The sequence below is a fragment of the Sinocyclocheilus rhinocerous genome, unplaced genomic scaffold, assembly GCF_001515625.1.
Source record: "Sinocyclocheilus rhinocerous isolate Xijiao unplaced genomic scaffold, SAMN03320098_v1.1 scaffold2831, whole genome shotgun sequence".
In the NCBI taxonomy this organism is placed as follows: Eukaryota; Metazoa; Chordata; class Actinopteri; order Cypriniformes; family Cyprinidae; genus Sinocyclocheilus; species Sinocyclocheilus rhinocerous.
In genome coordinates, this window is record NW_015659001.1 from 164,416 (window position 1) to 179,710 (window position 15,295).

Below are 15,295 nucleotides of genomic sequence, written 5' to 3' on the forward strand. Positions count from 1 at the left end.
AATTATTGAATTAATGAATGCAAGAAAGATTGAGTAAATGAAAGAGTGAATAATGAATGGAGGGTGCATGAATGAATGAACAAGTGAGTGAGTGAGTGAGAAAGTGAGAGTGAGTTATAGTCATTAAGTGAACAAATGAATGAAGGAAGGGAGGAAGGAATGAGTGAGTGAATGAGTGAGTGAGTGAGTGAATGAATGAATAATGGAGTGAATTAACGAGTAAGCCAGAGAGTGAGTGAATAAATGAGTCAGGAAGAATGAATGGGTGATTCAGTGAATTAATGAACTAGTTAGTGAGTGAGTGAATAAATAAATTAGTGAGTGAGTGAATGAATGACTGAACAAATGAGTCATTAAGTTAACAAATAAATGAAGGAAGAAAAGAAGGAAGGAGGGAAGTAAGGAAGGAAGGAATAAGTGAGTCAGAAAAGAATGAGTCAGAGAGTGAATAAAAAAAATTAGTGATTGAATGAATTTGTGAGTGAGTGAATGACTGAATGAATGAGTCAGAATGAATGAATGAGTGAGTCAGTGAATTAATGAAATTGTGAGTGATTGAGTGAATGACCAAATGAACAGGTAAAAATGAATGAGTGAGTGAGTGAGTGAATGAATGAATGAGTGAGTGAGTGAGTGAGAGAATAAATAAATGAATTAGTAGGAGTTAGTAAAGGACTGATTGAGTAGCGAAGGCATGAATAAGTGAATGAATACATGAATGAGCGAGTTTTTATAGAGCAGTGAGTGAGAGGCCAGAGGTTAAACTCTCAGAGGAGAGTAAATAGAAGTGATGTGTTGAGGCTGAGCTGAAGTTCATGTGTATGTGTGTTTGCTATGATGAACAGGATTAGATTAGATGAGCTCTGCTGTGAACATGTCAGCCGCTCACTGAGACAAGTGCAACGTTATGCCATAGACTGCTCTATTAAACACACAACACTTGCTAAATATTTCAACACTGTTTATACATGTCAGACGCTTCATTATCATCTGTGTACATGTGTGTGTGTTTTCTTCACATACACATTCTGAAATCAGATACAAGCACTCAATCGCCACATATACATATCTGCATCTGTACACAAATAAATACAGATACTTAAGAAAGCACACACTTCCCTTTTAACAACAACTTTAAAACAGAATAACACGTCAACAGCACAACAACCCATATGCATGGGTGAATGATCTAAATGTGGGATTTTTGTCTTGTCTTGCTGTGGAAAGGGGAAGGCCACAATGATCGTATTTTCCTAATCTCTTTCTGATCAAGTGATAGCTATGCTCATGAACAAATAATCTAAAATAAAATATCAGTGACCATTTCCTGACCAGCCTAAAAAATCCCCGATGACAGCGTGAAGTTCACAGCCACAGCCAACCACAGAAACCCCCTCTTCATCAGGGAGTAAACCTACAACACAAACAAAACACTCAAACTAACAAGCCACTTTCACACACAGATACCATGGCATCGCATCAGAGACGCGCTGGGTAAATTTCCTTTTGAAATGTCACTCTTTGGTGGTAATTTTCTGACCTGACAAACGAGTGTCATGCTAATGCTAACTGTAGAGGCCTCTAGCATCAGACACAGGCTGTAGAAGAAATACTGATAAAATAACTAGTGTTGTTTTAACGGTCTATGAAACATGGAGCTGTGACTCAGGTCTGTATTACAGACATTGTGGGTTTGTTTGTAAGCGAAGAGTGTTGAGCGCTGAGCTTCTACATTACACACACTCCTGATGATGAGTAATGAAATCATAGCACATGTAAATGGGTGGGGACAAACTGATATAGCTACTTTTAAAAACAACAAAAAAGTGTAGGATGATGGGAAGAAAGATGAGCACTATATGACAACAAAGAAACAAACACAGGCATCGTTGATAGCAGCGCTGCTTCTCTCACAAATTTTGCTGTAGACTCAGGTTGACTTAAATATACTTTACACAAAGACATGAAAGCAAAACAAATCTATCTACTAAAATCTAGCTTAATTTCATGCTCCATTTACAACCTGGTCTCAAAACAAAACATGACTATTTTACAATTTTGTATTAATTTATACGATGTGATTTGTACGGAAACCTATACGGCATAAGCAGATCATATGAAAACGTACACATTAATTCGTACAAGTTTATACAAATCAGCCACCAATTTACCAATATGTAAAATAGTTCTAAATTGCCATGAGAGTGTGTTCCAGTTGAGTCCACTTAATTCACAAAGCAATATACCGTATAAGACAATACAAGCGTGTTGCATTCTTAGTGTTGCCACAAGGGGGGCACAATTAGCAGATATGAGCGTAAACTCTTCTTCCATGGTCAGCTTTATCTTTCAAATCAACTAATGTCAGAGAAAATGTCTGAAGAGACTTTCCTGTTGTACTAGCTATACTAACTTGCTACCTATGTAAATAACAAAACATCGATTTTTCTGCCACAATCAACTGAGAGTAACTCTACTGCCCCCTTATTCCCGCCAAAATAATACAAGAACATTATAAAACAGCATTGTATGTTTGTACAATGCTAATGTATGCTTCTAATGTGCTGGCTAAACATTGGTGTCTCTCTTTGCGCACTTGCGCCAAATATGTTTCTAGTACACCTACGCAAGTTATCTAAAATATTATCTAATGATTTGACAAAAAACATGAACGGAATCACAGAATCCAGTCACAAAAATGTAATTTTCTGTACAACGTGGAATGTTTTGGAATTTGGGAAAATATGGATGAATAAACCAATAGTAGGGCCGTATACTTAATCAAATCGCAATATGGAATAGTGTCCGCAAAAATGCATTGAAAATAAATTAAAATAAATATAATCCAGAAAACATGTAATTTGAGAAAAACTATTTTAAACTTAGCAGAATGCAACAAACAAAAATGTAAACCATTTAAACCATACTGACTGTAATATTGTGATGTTTCCCCAAAGTTTGGGAATCTGTATTCCAGGACACATGCCCATTATAACGCCTGCATATTCTGCAACAAGTTTCAACACCTGCAAACATCTGCTAAACATCCAGTGTGACCTCACATCCCCTCTCTAGAACTGTGATGGCTTGATGCCTCATGTTTGTCAGTGGTCAGTAAGACGCTCTGAAAGGGAATGTCCATTCAACAGGGGCCTGAACAAGGGCGCAGTGAAACTTAAGCACGTGCAAAGAATAACTGGTATGCAAACAGTCCCTATAGCATGATCTGAGTCTTATCTTACAACATTCATGAAGAAAACCGTATCAATAAGATGATTAGGATAATATTTTAGCAGACAAGAGAAGCAGCCAGAAGCTTTAGACAGTAGCCTGACTGTCTTTTTGGTCTTGGCTGTCTAATCATGTTAAAAACCATATCCTCTCTCTCACACACACACACTTCACAAAGTGCAGGTTGAGAAATATCCTGCAGCTCGCCAGAAATTCATACCAGTAGCATGGTAATTTAGATATACAGTTCTATAAACATGCCAACCACCAATTACAAGCTTCTTAAAACCATTAGTCTGTGCACAATGCATCTTGGACATCAGCATCCTGAGATCCCATTTACTGCTGTCAGCAAACGACACCCTTAACCGTGCAAACCATTACTCCTGCAACTAGACACTTCCTGTGCCCTTTAACCAAATCTGAGAAAAGTCTAGCTGCTGACTGGATCTCAACACGGACAGAAATCACTTATGAAGGCATTTATAGAGTCCCTCTAATTACTAAAGCTGTCATGTTGTTTAAATCAGATTTAAACATGTTCATGTCACATATAACAGGTGGGTGATAAAATACACACCCACAAAAAAAGAATCCTTGGTTATTTAAACAAAACAAACCATCCTGGCCACAGTAGCTGCTCGCATAGGTTTTGGACAAACATGTCTGCCTCAACTCCTCAAGAATCCACCAATTCAGTAGGAAAATTACAGCTGAGTCCAAAACCCAAAGCAGGGCATGAGGGCTTTCAGAACATGCCATCTTTCTCTCACCCTGATCCGACTCGTCCAAGCCTGAGCCTGTTTTGTGTACCAAGCAATATTCTCATCTTCACTGAGGATCGGCCCATATTATCAAATGACATCCAAAGCAATTTGCCGTTTTGCAAGTCCTTGGTTCCTTAGCGGACTGAGATTTACACACGGTTAAGAGGGATGATTTTAGATTTGAAAATGTTTCAATTCCATTTAGAACGTAATTAAATTGACCTCAAAAGCTTGACTAGCATATTAGTTTGGCTTATAGGGGCCAGTGCGTGAGGAATATAAATGTGTACTATTTGTGTCGCACACAAAGGTATGGGTGTGACTTTTGTGAGCATGCGTGTGTATGCAGTACAGTGAGCAGGTGTGTACTTAGATGTGTGGAGTCTTGCACTTGATATTTGATCTGTGGGGTTGGGTCAGCAAGTGCAGTTATTTCTGTTGGAGCCGCAGGTAGCAGGGCTGGCAAACAGAGAGGATGAGAGAGTGCCTCGAGAGTTAAGTAGGTAAACTCGCGCTAAGCTGATGCAGATCTCCGCGAATTCCCCTCCCTCTCTCCTTCACTTTATCCCTTCTTCTCCACACTTCAGAAGACCTTGGGGCACCCCCCGTCCCAACACACTAGCACACACACATACAATTTAATCCTCATACCGCCACCAAGGTCAATTCAATTATCCTGTTTTCTTAAAGTGTGTGTGTGCCCATTTCACAGTCGGCCTGCACGAATTCACCAGAGATTAGAGCTGCCACACTTTTAATGATCTACATACCTATAAGCAACAGTATCCGAGACAGGTAGGGCCTCATCCCCGCTTGCTGGCGTGATCTGTTCTTCAGCACGGATTTTGTTTTTAGGTTGATGAGGCTGCCTCGCGTCCCATGTGTCTTTCCGATGTTAATGAGGAAATTAGTTTTTTCAACCCCAAATTCCCCACCTCAATCTGTAGTTTGTCATGCTGCTATACTATTAGTGCTACAACAATAATTTTCAACTTCATCAGAGTTCTATTTCTATCTGGGTTCGAATTATACAATCAAACACGGTGGCAAAGTATTACAGAAGACCTGACTCTCACGGGATCCACGAGGCAGTGCTCGCAACAATGAGAAACAAACTTTGTGACTGTTAAAAAGTATGGTCCACATAGTATGAATGAGTGTAGTACGAATGTAATCCGGACACTCTACATCCAACACCTACAACGTCAGCTGTATCGCTTCACTGCCATTCACAACTCCTCTCCTGAAGCCTTGTGGGATAGGAAAGTGTCCATTGGATGTGTACTGTTTCATGAATACCAGGATACAGAAATACTACTTATTTCATGCACTTTGCACCTATTATTTCTAGGATGGGCAACTCCGGTCCTGGAGGGGGCACTGTCCTGCAGAGTTTAGCTCCATCCCAAATTGAACATAGCTGAAATATCTAACCAAAGTCTTCAGGATTACTAGAAAATTAAGTGTTCTTGATTAGGGATGGAGCTAAACTCTGTAGGGCAGTATCCCTCCGTAACCAGAGTTGCCCATTCCTGTACTATATAGTAGGCATATTCAGTCTCTTCTGCAAGACCAAACATCCTTTGATGAAAGGTCAACAATCGGCTCGATGATGTTTTCACAATGTGATATCATGACAGTAATAAAGGAAGCAATAAAGCAACCAGTACACAGTAATCCTACCTGGAATGTCCTGGTTGCCGTAGCTCCAGCCTGGATTGGACAGCATGGATGGCAGCGGCGACGCTGTCCGACTGTCCCCTTCATTCTGTTGGGTTATGTGCCTAACCGTGTCCTTGTTTTTGCGGTTCTTCCTGCGGCCCGAGCCAGGGGGTTGCCAGCCCCCCTCTCCTCGTCCACCTTGCTCCCCAGGCGTGCCTTGTGCTCCTCGGCCAGCCCCATCTTGCAAATTGGAGGGGGAGACCTGCTCCTCTTTGACCTGGACAGAACGGTAATCAGCAGGCCACAAGGGCTGCAAACAAGCATCCTCCTGGCTCTCATGGCTTTTGGGTTCCTGGTCTTCTTTGCCGTAGTTGCTACCGCCTTCGTGGCAGCTAGCGATGGCTGAGTCTCCAGATGAGTTTGCCGGGCTGGTGCGTCTGGCCATCCACGGCGAGGAACTGCGGGCTGAGATCATGGACGCCAGTGCTTCTGAGGCTCCGCCCACACCGGGCCCAGCCCCGCCTCCCATAGAGCTCACCACATTGCCCATCTCAATATCCGCAAGTTCATCTGCAAGCTCGGAGCGAATGCTGATGTCTAGCGCTGCCTTGATGAAGCCGTGACACGCTTGCACTATGTCGGTCATCTGCAGGTAGCTGGCGGCCGACATCACCTCGATCACATTCTTGCTTGTGAGCGCCAAGTGGGCGGAGTACATGAAGTCAATGATGGTCTTGAAGCCTTGAGCTGTGACGATGTCCAGGTGCGTGATGGTGGCCTGCTGCTCTGAGCCCTTCTTCACCTGGCAGTAAAGAGTCTTGAAGTAGCGACTGCTGCCCAGCAACACGTTCTTGTGCGCTTTGAAGATCTTGCCCTCCACGACCAAACACACGTCGCACAGGATGCCGTGCTGCCGCTGCTCGTTCAGCTCCCGCAGGAGCTGCCGGTAGTGCGACGTGATCTCCATGTCTTCCTTCCGGTTATTCATTGGACTAACAGGTGGCTGCTTCTCCTGAACAGAGTCTGGAGGAGGACAACATACAATACACAAACCCTAGTTAGTACAGTTGCAGTAGATGCAAGAAACAGACCACAAGTTTCTGCATAAAGAGAGAATAGCAATGTCTGGAATGAAATACTACTGTAGCTCACACTAATAGTAGACTACTGTGAAACAGTTGGCATTATTTAACAATAAACATTTTAAAAAGTAGTATGCCACATTGTTGTCATACATTAAGTATGACCACATTAAGTTCCATGTGAGTGCCATCCAGTTATTGTTATCAATAAAAACGGTTATATTGCATTTTGCAATTTAAAACGTGCTGCAAAAGTTTTAAAATAAAACATTATTTTCAGCATAATGTTGATTACCAGAAAAAATCATTTTGACTTAAAGCAAAAATACATACAGTAACTCGCAATTGAAGTTCCAGTCTCTGGAGGGTTTAAGGGACAAAATATGAAGGTCTTATTTTTGTTAAGGCAGTTACATTTAATTAAAAAAACAATAATGTTTGAGGTGTACAGTTGTTTAAACTGGGCCATGTCTAAATTATTTTCTGCTGTAATCAACATTATACAGCAAATTCTGTTTTGATTGAGCTTGTATTGATAGATCCTAGAATGTTCCCTCATTTTTTGCTGATCTAATCAAATAACAAGACAATAAAAAAGAGATGATAAATAACTGTCAAATTAAATGCATCACATTGTGGGATACAGTATTGTGTGAAGTGTGCTCTGTTGTTTGCTGCACATTTGTGCAATCCTGGTATTCTATAAATATAGGCAATTCACATACTATGCACAGTTTACAAACTACATACTGTAGAAATATAACAATGATGTTATTATGTCAATCCAAACACAGCCAACGACTGAACAGGAGGCTCAGATTAATACAGTAAATGTAAATTATCCTGTCTGGACACTGGTTAAAATCATCTTAAAGCAACAAATACTACCATGTATACATACAAATATACTTTACAATTTTAATTCGGTTTTTATTGCATTGCAATAATGAGAATGGGATTCCTTTATTTGCATTACTGAAGGCTACTGAGAATTGTGAGTTAATGTGCTTAACTGTCATGAAAATAATGTCATGATGCAATTACAGCCCTAAAATTGGCTTCTTTTTATTGTTTTTTTTTTTTTTTATATATTTTGGGGTGAAATGCAACCCAGTCAATATTTGACAGTTTTTGTGAGATTTACCCCATGCTTCCCCCCTCTTCCCAGCTGAGTGTGTCTTGTGTTTATAGTTTCTCTCTCTTTCCTCTGTGCACATTCAAGAACAATGCATTGCCTCGTCTAGCTCTCCTCCCCCACCTCTCTATCTTAATGATTATAGCAGAGATGCTCAGGTGTTCACTGTTCAACCCTTTAATCACGATGTTTTGCTGTTCATTTTATTAGCTGCCAAATAAAATCACCCAGTGAGTGTGTAAAGCACTTTAACACAATCATCGTCTCTCCTCTTTTCACTTTTCTCTTTTTTGTTACTAAATTGTTTCATTTAATTACCATTTTGTGAGTTAGTTGAATAATAAAGTGGAAAATGGAGCTGCCAAACAGATAATTCATTTTTAGCGAATAAAGGTGATGGCTGTAGCCCAGCAGACAATCAGCCTCAAGCCATCAGAGCTGGCCAATGCATGTCACCTGCTTCAGAATGGCATTTTAGTGACATTTAGTGCTTAAATGACTTTTTACGGAGATAGAAGACCTCAGTAATAACAACTCAAAGCTATGGTCAATTTCTTCAGTCAGGGTTTGTGCTGGTAGGCGTCTTTTATGAAGTTAGGTTTTCCGTGATGAGTGAGAATTTCTAGATTTTGATGCTGCGCACCATGAAAATGCAATTCTTCACTTGATTTAATATCAATCTTAAGACTCTTCGAAATGCATAAGAGGTTACCAGCAATTTCAGGGATTGTCAATAGTCACACTACTTAAACAATTTAAAGTTGTTTTGCACACAAAATTGAAAACCTTAAAATGAAGCATCTAGTTCCTGATTGCGAGGCCCAAGTGCAATCTGTGCCTGCAGGTTTCCGCATTTGCAGGAATTGTGTTTTTTGTTTATTAAATATTTGGGACAATTTGATTATGATCCTGGTTATCATAACAGTGAAGTACTCTCAGGCCCTGTTTAGACTAGTGCATTTTCATTTTAAAATGGCGTTTTAAAACGAAAAAAGATCCTCGTCTACACTGGCGTTTTCACTGCGTTTCAGAAACGATCTCCGTCTACACTACACAACCGAAAACGCATGTTACATGACCATTCATGCAGGTACAACCATAGATATGTATAGGTAGATTCCCTATTATTTAGATGGCAGACGAATCTACGTGCTTGGAGCGGTCGAATGAGGCATCTACCTATACATATCTATGGGTACAACAATGAGCATGGTGTCATCAAGGATACGCAGTGCGAATGTGGGCAGCCATGTCATCGTTTTCAAAAGTCTCCGTTTCGGTCCGTTTACTGAAACGCAACCCCGGAGTTTTCAAACTAAAACGGGGTCTGCAGCGTTTTCAAAAGTCTCCGTTTTCGAGGGTGGAAAACGCCGGAGTAGTGTAAACGATAGGTGTAACCGTAGCAAAGGTTATGTGTTTTAAAACGAAAATGCACTGGTGTAAACTGGGCCTCAGCTCGATTTAACCACTTTTTACTATTTAACCCAATCTATTTCACACAATTTGACAGATTTCCCCACAACGTATTGCAAAACATGTGAGAAAAAAAAAATCTGCAGATTCATGGGCCTTTAATGGTTGGGAAAAAAAATTGGAAGCAAAAAAAAAAAAAAAATGTAATTATTATTTTACAATTATTCTCATAGTTATTTAGTTATAAATATTTGTTATTAAAGCAACACAAGCAAGAGTAGCCTGCAATGTGTCTAAGTCACTGTTACCAATTAAAAAAATCACATATTCAAACTAGCAACGAGCAAGTAACATTATTGCATTTATACAACACTTCAATACAGAAAAATGTAATATTGAGCAACTTACATTTTAGACACTATATTATATGTTACTTTGTTTTTGCTTTACAATCAGCTGAATGAATGATTCAGTGACTCATACTGTACATGAAGGCAGCCACTTGATTTGTTCCTGAATAAATCAGTGGTTTTGATTGATTTGGTTGAGTAAATAATTCAGTGACTTACTCATAAAGACTTGTTGCGACCTACTGGCATATGGATGTAAGTGAATGGGTGCCATCAAAATGAGAGTCCAAATAGAACTCCTTAATGATGAATTTGTTTCTTACAAACATGCAACTTTTCGCTTCACAAGATGTTAAATGATGGACTGGAATCGTGTGGATTATTGTGATGTTTTTATCAGCTGTTTGGACTCTCATTCTGACGGCACCCATTCACTGCAGAGGATCCATTGGTGAGCAAGTGATGTAATGTTAAATTTCTCCAAATCTGTTCTAACGAAGAAACAAACTCATATACATCTTGGAGGGCCTGAGGGTGAGTAAATGTTCAGCAAATATTAATTTTTGAACTATTTCTTTAATGGTCATAAAAAATGCTTTAAAATTCTTTACGAAAAATGTAATTTCTTGTTTTGCTTTTTCTTTAGATTTTACCATACAAATGATCTAGTCTTTGTAAGGTTCTCCCATAGACCAATCCATAAGTAGATGAACTAACATCTCTCACTAACCATGATTTCACCGACACTCACTGAGATGCAACTTCTTGCAGCACATGCACCTACATATTCACACATACACACACACAGATATCCCCAATAGTCTAGACTTCCCCACTAGCATCCTCTATGAGCAGCACAGAAGCCGTCCTGGTTGGGCTAAATCGCAGGGACATGGAGTGTTACCAAATGGGGCCATGATTTGTCTTGTGAGTGTTCAGGCTATCAGCTCGCATCAGCCCGACCGCAGCGTGACAGCTCCTGTTCACTATAGTGACAGCAGCGTTTGCTGCGGGGCCGGCACACTTCAGGTCATGTTTAGGAAAGTTCCTCTCAACCTGATGGCTTGTAAGATCAAATCAATCCTCTGCCTCTCCCATGTCCACTTGTACAAATACACCTTACCTGGAAGACTGAAAGAAGAAGAGAATGACAGTGACAAGTGACTTTTTTTTATTTTTAATAGTTTTAAGTTAGCCTCCAACTGCTTCGCTTGAGGCTTTTTGATTTGATTGCCTATAATGCAGTCGTTCGACTCATTCTAAAGAACAAAAACTGAACAATGTTAGCGATTTAAAGGGATAGTTTACCTAAAAATGTGATGCACTTTTACTCACACAAAGCTATAGTATGGCTTCAGAAGACTTGGAATATGAGTCATATAAACCAATTTATGATACTTTTATGGTGCTTTTTGTCCTTTCAATTAATCTTTCCTTTTGTGTTCCACTTAAGAAAGAAAATTCAAGCTTTTTTGGAACAACATACCCTCTCAGAAAAAAAGGCCCAAAAACTGTCATGGGGTGGAACCTTTTCAAATTGTATATCTTTGTACCTTGTAAAGGATGCGTATTACTACCTTGAAGGTACATATTAGCACCTAAATGGTAACATCTTAGCACGTAAACATTGCAATTTAGCACCTTTTGAAAGGATACCACCCTGGTGGCTTTTGTACCATGGAGTGTAAAGGTGACAGAATTTTTGTATGGACTATCCCTTTAACATCAGAGAATCTTTTCATCTATTCCCTTTTAACCCCTAAGACCAATTTATTTTTCTCTGACAATGAGTAGTAACGGCTCAGTAAATAACGGCACTTTGCACCCCGGGCTCCCCAAATTAGTCAGTTCTTTTCATGTGACTATTCAGAACTACTTCAACTGTGCAACCAACAATGAATATTAATATCTCTTCGTTGGCCGACCGAGTTACATGACAATCTGGGCAATCAAGTGCAAAACAACAATAAACATAAACAACACAACTGACAGACGTGTAACACGGCTAAACACTGAATGAGACAGAATGCAGTCAGACTAATCAGATTTTCTGCTTCACTGGAACTTGAAGCATCTGAAGCTTGTTAGACAAAAAGGAAGAGAGTAAAAAGAGAAACGCATAATAGACAGTAGGTTCACATAACCTTAGTGAACCATACAGAGCGCAAGTGCAGGTGAAAATATTTCATATTTTGGGAAAGGCTTCATGCAAGAGCAATATTTTGAGATATTTAAAATGGCCATTAAAGTTCATTGCAATAACTAACAAATCAAAGAGTTAATTTTAATACATGCTTTTGTTTGACAAGTGAAACAGGACATTTAAAGTGTAGGGCGTATCTTGATTTTATACTTCTGAAATTGATTGGACAGTGAAAGTGGATGTGAATGATAAAATACTGTGCACCGATTTGTCATTCACAATATGACCAGAAACTTAATAGGGTCAATTTTGATGTTGACTTTAAAAAAAGGATTTTCACGCACTCCAAAAGTAGGCTGATGGCTTTAAATGAAGCTCTCGGACTGCATTCAATTACAGTGAAATTGTCAGCAAAAAAATCCCCGTAAAACTACATCATCTAACACTGTTGTTCAGATGATTATACATGATTGGAAGCAATTGCTTGAATAAGGCTTGATAACCACTATCCATCAATGTTTCAGCACCAGGAGCACAACATCGTGATATTATCAACCCTGTCTTACATCGCGGCTACTGAGTTCACAGTTTACAGCCTAACCGCAGCCCAGCTTTCGTCCGCACCAAAATAGAAGGTGTAAGAAGTGGTAGTAGTAAGGTTAAGGTTAGGCCTGTAATGGGATTGGAGGGAAGAAATGTGCAAAGAATGGAGGCCAGAGCAGCCTAAGTCTCTGAAGATAGAGTGTTAAAGAGTGCCACCACCGCTTACAGTTCCTGTCACCCGCAAACACTCAGATCTGGAGTGACTGGGTTCCTCCGGCCAAGTAAACACACACACACTTGCACACAAACACCCATGCATATACGTCTATGTATGCTCTTCCTTATTTTCGTAGAGGTGGGTCTGATATTCTTGGAGGGGACGGGGGAAACAAGGCCATCTTTCTTTTTCTTTTCGTTTCTGTGCATGATGGTGGGAAGGACAGTCGTGACATACGAGGAGGTGGTGGAAATAGGAAGGGTGGGAGGAAGAGGGAGACAGCGAGAGCTCAGAGGGTGTAAGTCATGTATGCATCAGTGTGTTTCTCAGGCAGCCAATCATTTTAAACCACTCAACTGGACATCAGGGCCATTATCCGAGGGGTTAATCCCCAATTTCACAGAGCTGGCAACAGGCAAAGTGGAACAAAAAGGGTGCAGGCCTTTAAAAAAATTGCAGAAATGTGTTCTACAACAGCAGCCAACGTACAAAAACATGAAATAGAAAGGCAAGTTTGAAACTTTCTTTCAAAATTCATGAAAGTTTTATGATGGCTTCATGAAGCTCAGCCGCAGCATATTAAGTCATAAAACAACTAAATTTAATTAGGGAACGGCTACAAGCGTATGCCTTTCCAGCTGGTGGTAAAATCCTTAATTGACTGATCCAACAGCTGTATAAATGTGGTCAGACTGAGACAAAAAAAAGTAAATGACTCGTTAAACGAGGAGTATTGGTATTAAAAGATTAGCCAAATAAAAGTAAATAAACAGAAAATGAGAATTAAGCACAACTAAATATGGTTACGGGCGCTAAGCTGGGTTTTTTTTTTTTTAAACATCTAGAAGAAATTCACAAAGAATGCAAGTGTTACGACAAATACAGAGAGAAATGAGCTGAGGATAAAAGGTGGATACATTTAGTCTCACTATTTATAACTATTAGGGTAGCAATATAAATAGACTCAAGCAAATGAGGAGGAAAAAAGGTGTTTTGGCTTTGATACACTGCATCGACAAATACTAGATGGTTAAAGCTATTTCTAATATTCATTAATGAGATATCAGCACATGTAAAGCTTAACATAAAGTGTTCATATATGTTAACATATAAATATAGATTAAGATACATAAACTGTATTAGTAGTATACTGTTTAATGCAAGAATATTTATTAATATTAATGAAAATCTTAAATCATGATAATGATAACAGTAAGTACCAAAATTGATTAATTCACTCTCAAAGCTAGCTAAATGGAAGTGAGTTACGATATGTTCTCTGGAACAATCTGTTCTAGGTACAGTATGATTAATAGATAAATAGCATGGGGGACATCGGTGAAATATATTTGACTGCAGCAAGAGCGACTTAAAATCTCAGATACTTTATGTGCTGCCATTTTGCTGGTGTTTTCAGTATTTAAATTTTTTAATCAGGACTAGCAGTCAATTAAAAATGTAATTAAATTCTATTATATGCTGATGAATTAATCAACAGTATTGCAGTTACTTGCACACATGAATGTTTGCTAAGAAAAGCTCGCAAATGAAGATAATTAAAAGAAAATACGTTTTTGTGGCATGTAAAAGCCTTGAAAAGACGAAAATGACTTTAGAAGTCTTTAAATAGGCCTACACTACTGTTTAAAAGTTTGTTTGTTTTTTAAAGAAATTAAAACTTTTATTCAGCAGGGATCCATTAAATGGATCAAAAGTGACATTAAGGACATTTAGAATATTACAAATGATTTCTGTCAAATAAATGCTGTGCGTCTGAAATTTCTATTCATCAAAGAATCCAGATTTTTTTAATAATGGTTTTCACAAAAATGTTAAGCAGCACAACTGTTTTCAACAGTGATAATAATCAGAAATGTTTCTTGAGCAGCAAATCCTTCTGAGAACCAGAAATAAAAAGCTTTGTGAATTTAGTTTTTTTTTTTATGTCATTACATTGTTTAGAGCATAAGAACAAAATGGTAAAATAACATTTTTGAAAAATGATATTTTATTCATATTTTATGCTATGTCCTCTGTAGAGGACACCAGGACTCAGTTTTTCTACAAATAAAATGACAAGAATAAACATGAAAAGGCAAAAACAATCAATTTTTAGGTTTCAGGATTTTTTTATACCTAACTTTAAGGTTTAAGGATGGTTCTCAACTGTTATAAAATATATAACAAAATGATTTGATAAACAATTTTGCTTTATGCAATATGTGTGTAAAAATTCCATAAACTGGTTTTCCCATTAAGCACAATGTTATCTATACACTGTATCTAATTTGCATATTAAAGTGCTGTTGGGACAGCATGTTGAAAAAAGAAGTGTAATAATGGGAGTAGTAATTGGCCAGATTTTCATAATAATATCTAATATTTCATAAGAATATTGATATATACTTTTTTTCCTATTCAATTCTTTTGTCTCCCAAAATGTATAATAAACATGCTTTTAGTCCTGGTGTCCTCTACAGTGGACATGTATGAAATGATGTCCTGTTTCATAACAGGAAGTCATATTTTGATTTGAAACCCCATAACATTTTCCTGAGATGTTGATTTATGACAAACAATTTGAAAATTAATCAGATTTAAATTATAATTACAAAATATTATCATATTTCCATAAGGATGTACAATTTTATCACTAAATTAATGTCAGCCATTTTTAAAAACCAAGGAGAGGGAGTGGTCATGGTGAAACATCCAATAATTTGGTATCTCTGAAAAGCCCTGAATGTGCTCT

At 38.5% G+C, this 15,295-nt stretch overlaps 1 protein-coding gene across 2 annotated transcripts in view; it reads right to left on the reverse strand.

Annotated features, from left to right (window-relative positions):
• LOC107723124 (zinc finger and BTB domain-containing protein 46-like) overlaps positions 1-15,295 on the reverse strand; it is a 72,185-nt gene that overhangs the window by 37,990 nt on the left and 18,900 nt on the right. For both annotated transcript variants that reach the window (XM_016531640.1, XM_016531639.1), the window contains exon 2: positions 5,682-6,683. In XM_016531640.1, coding sequence (XP_016387126.1) covers positions 5,682-6,648 — 967 coding nt within the window. In that variant the 5' untranslated portion in view covers positions 6,649-6,683. The remainder of the gene's footprint in view (positions 1-5,681; positions 6,684-15,295) is intronic.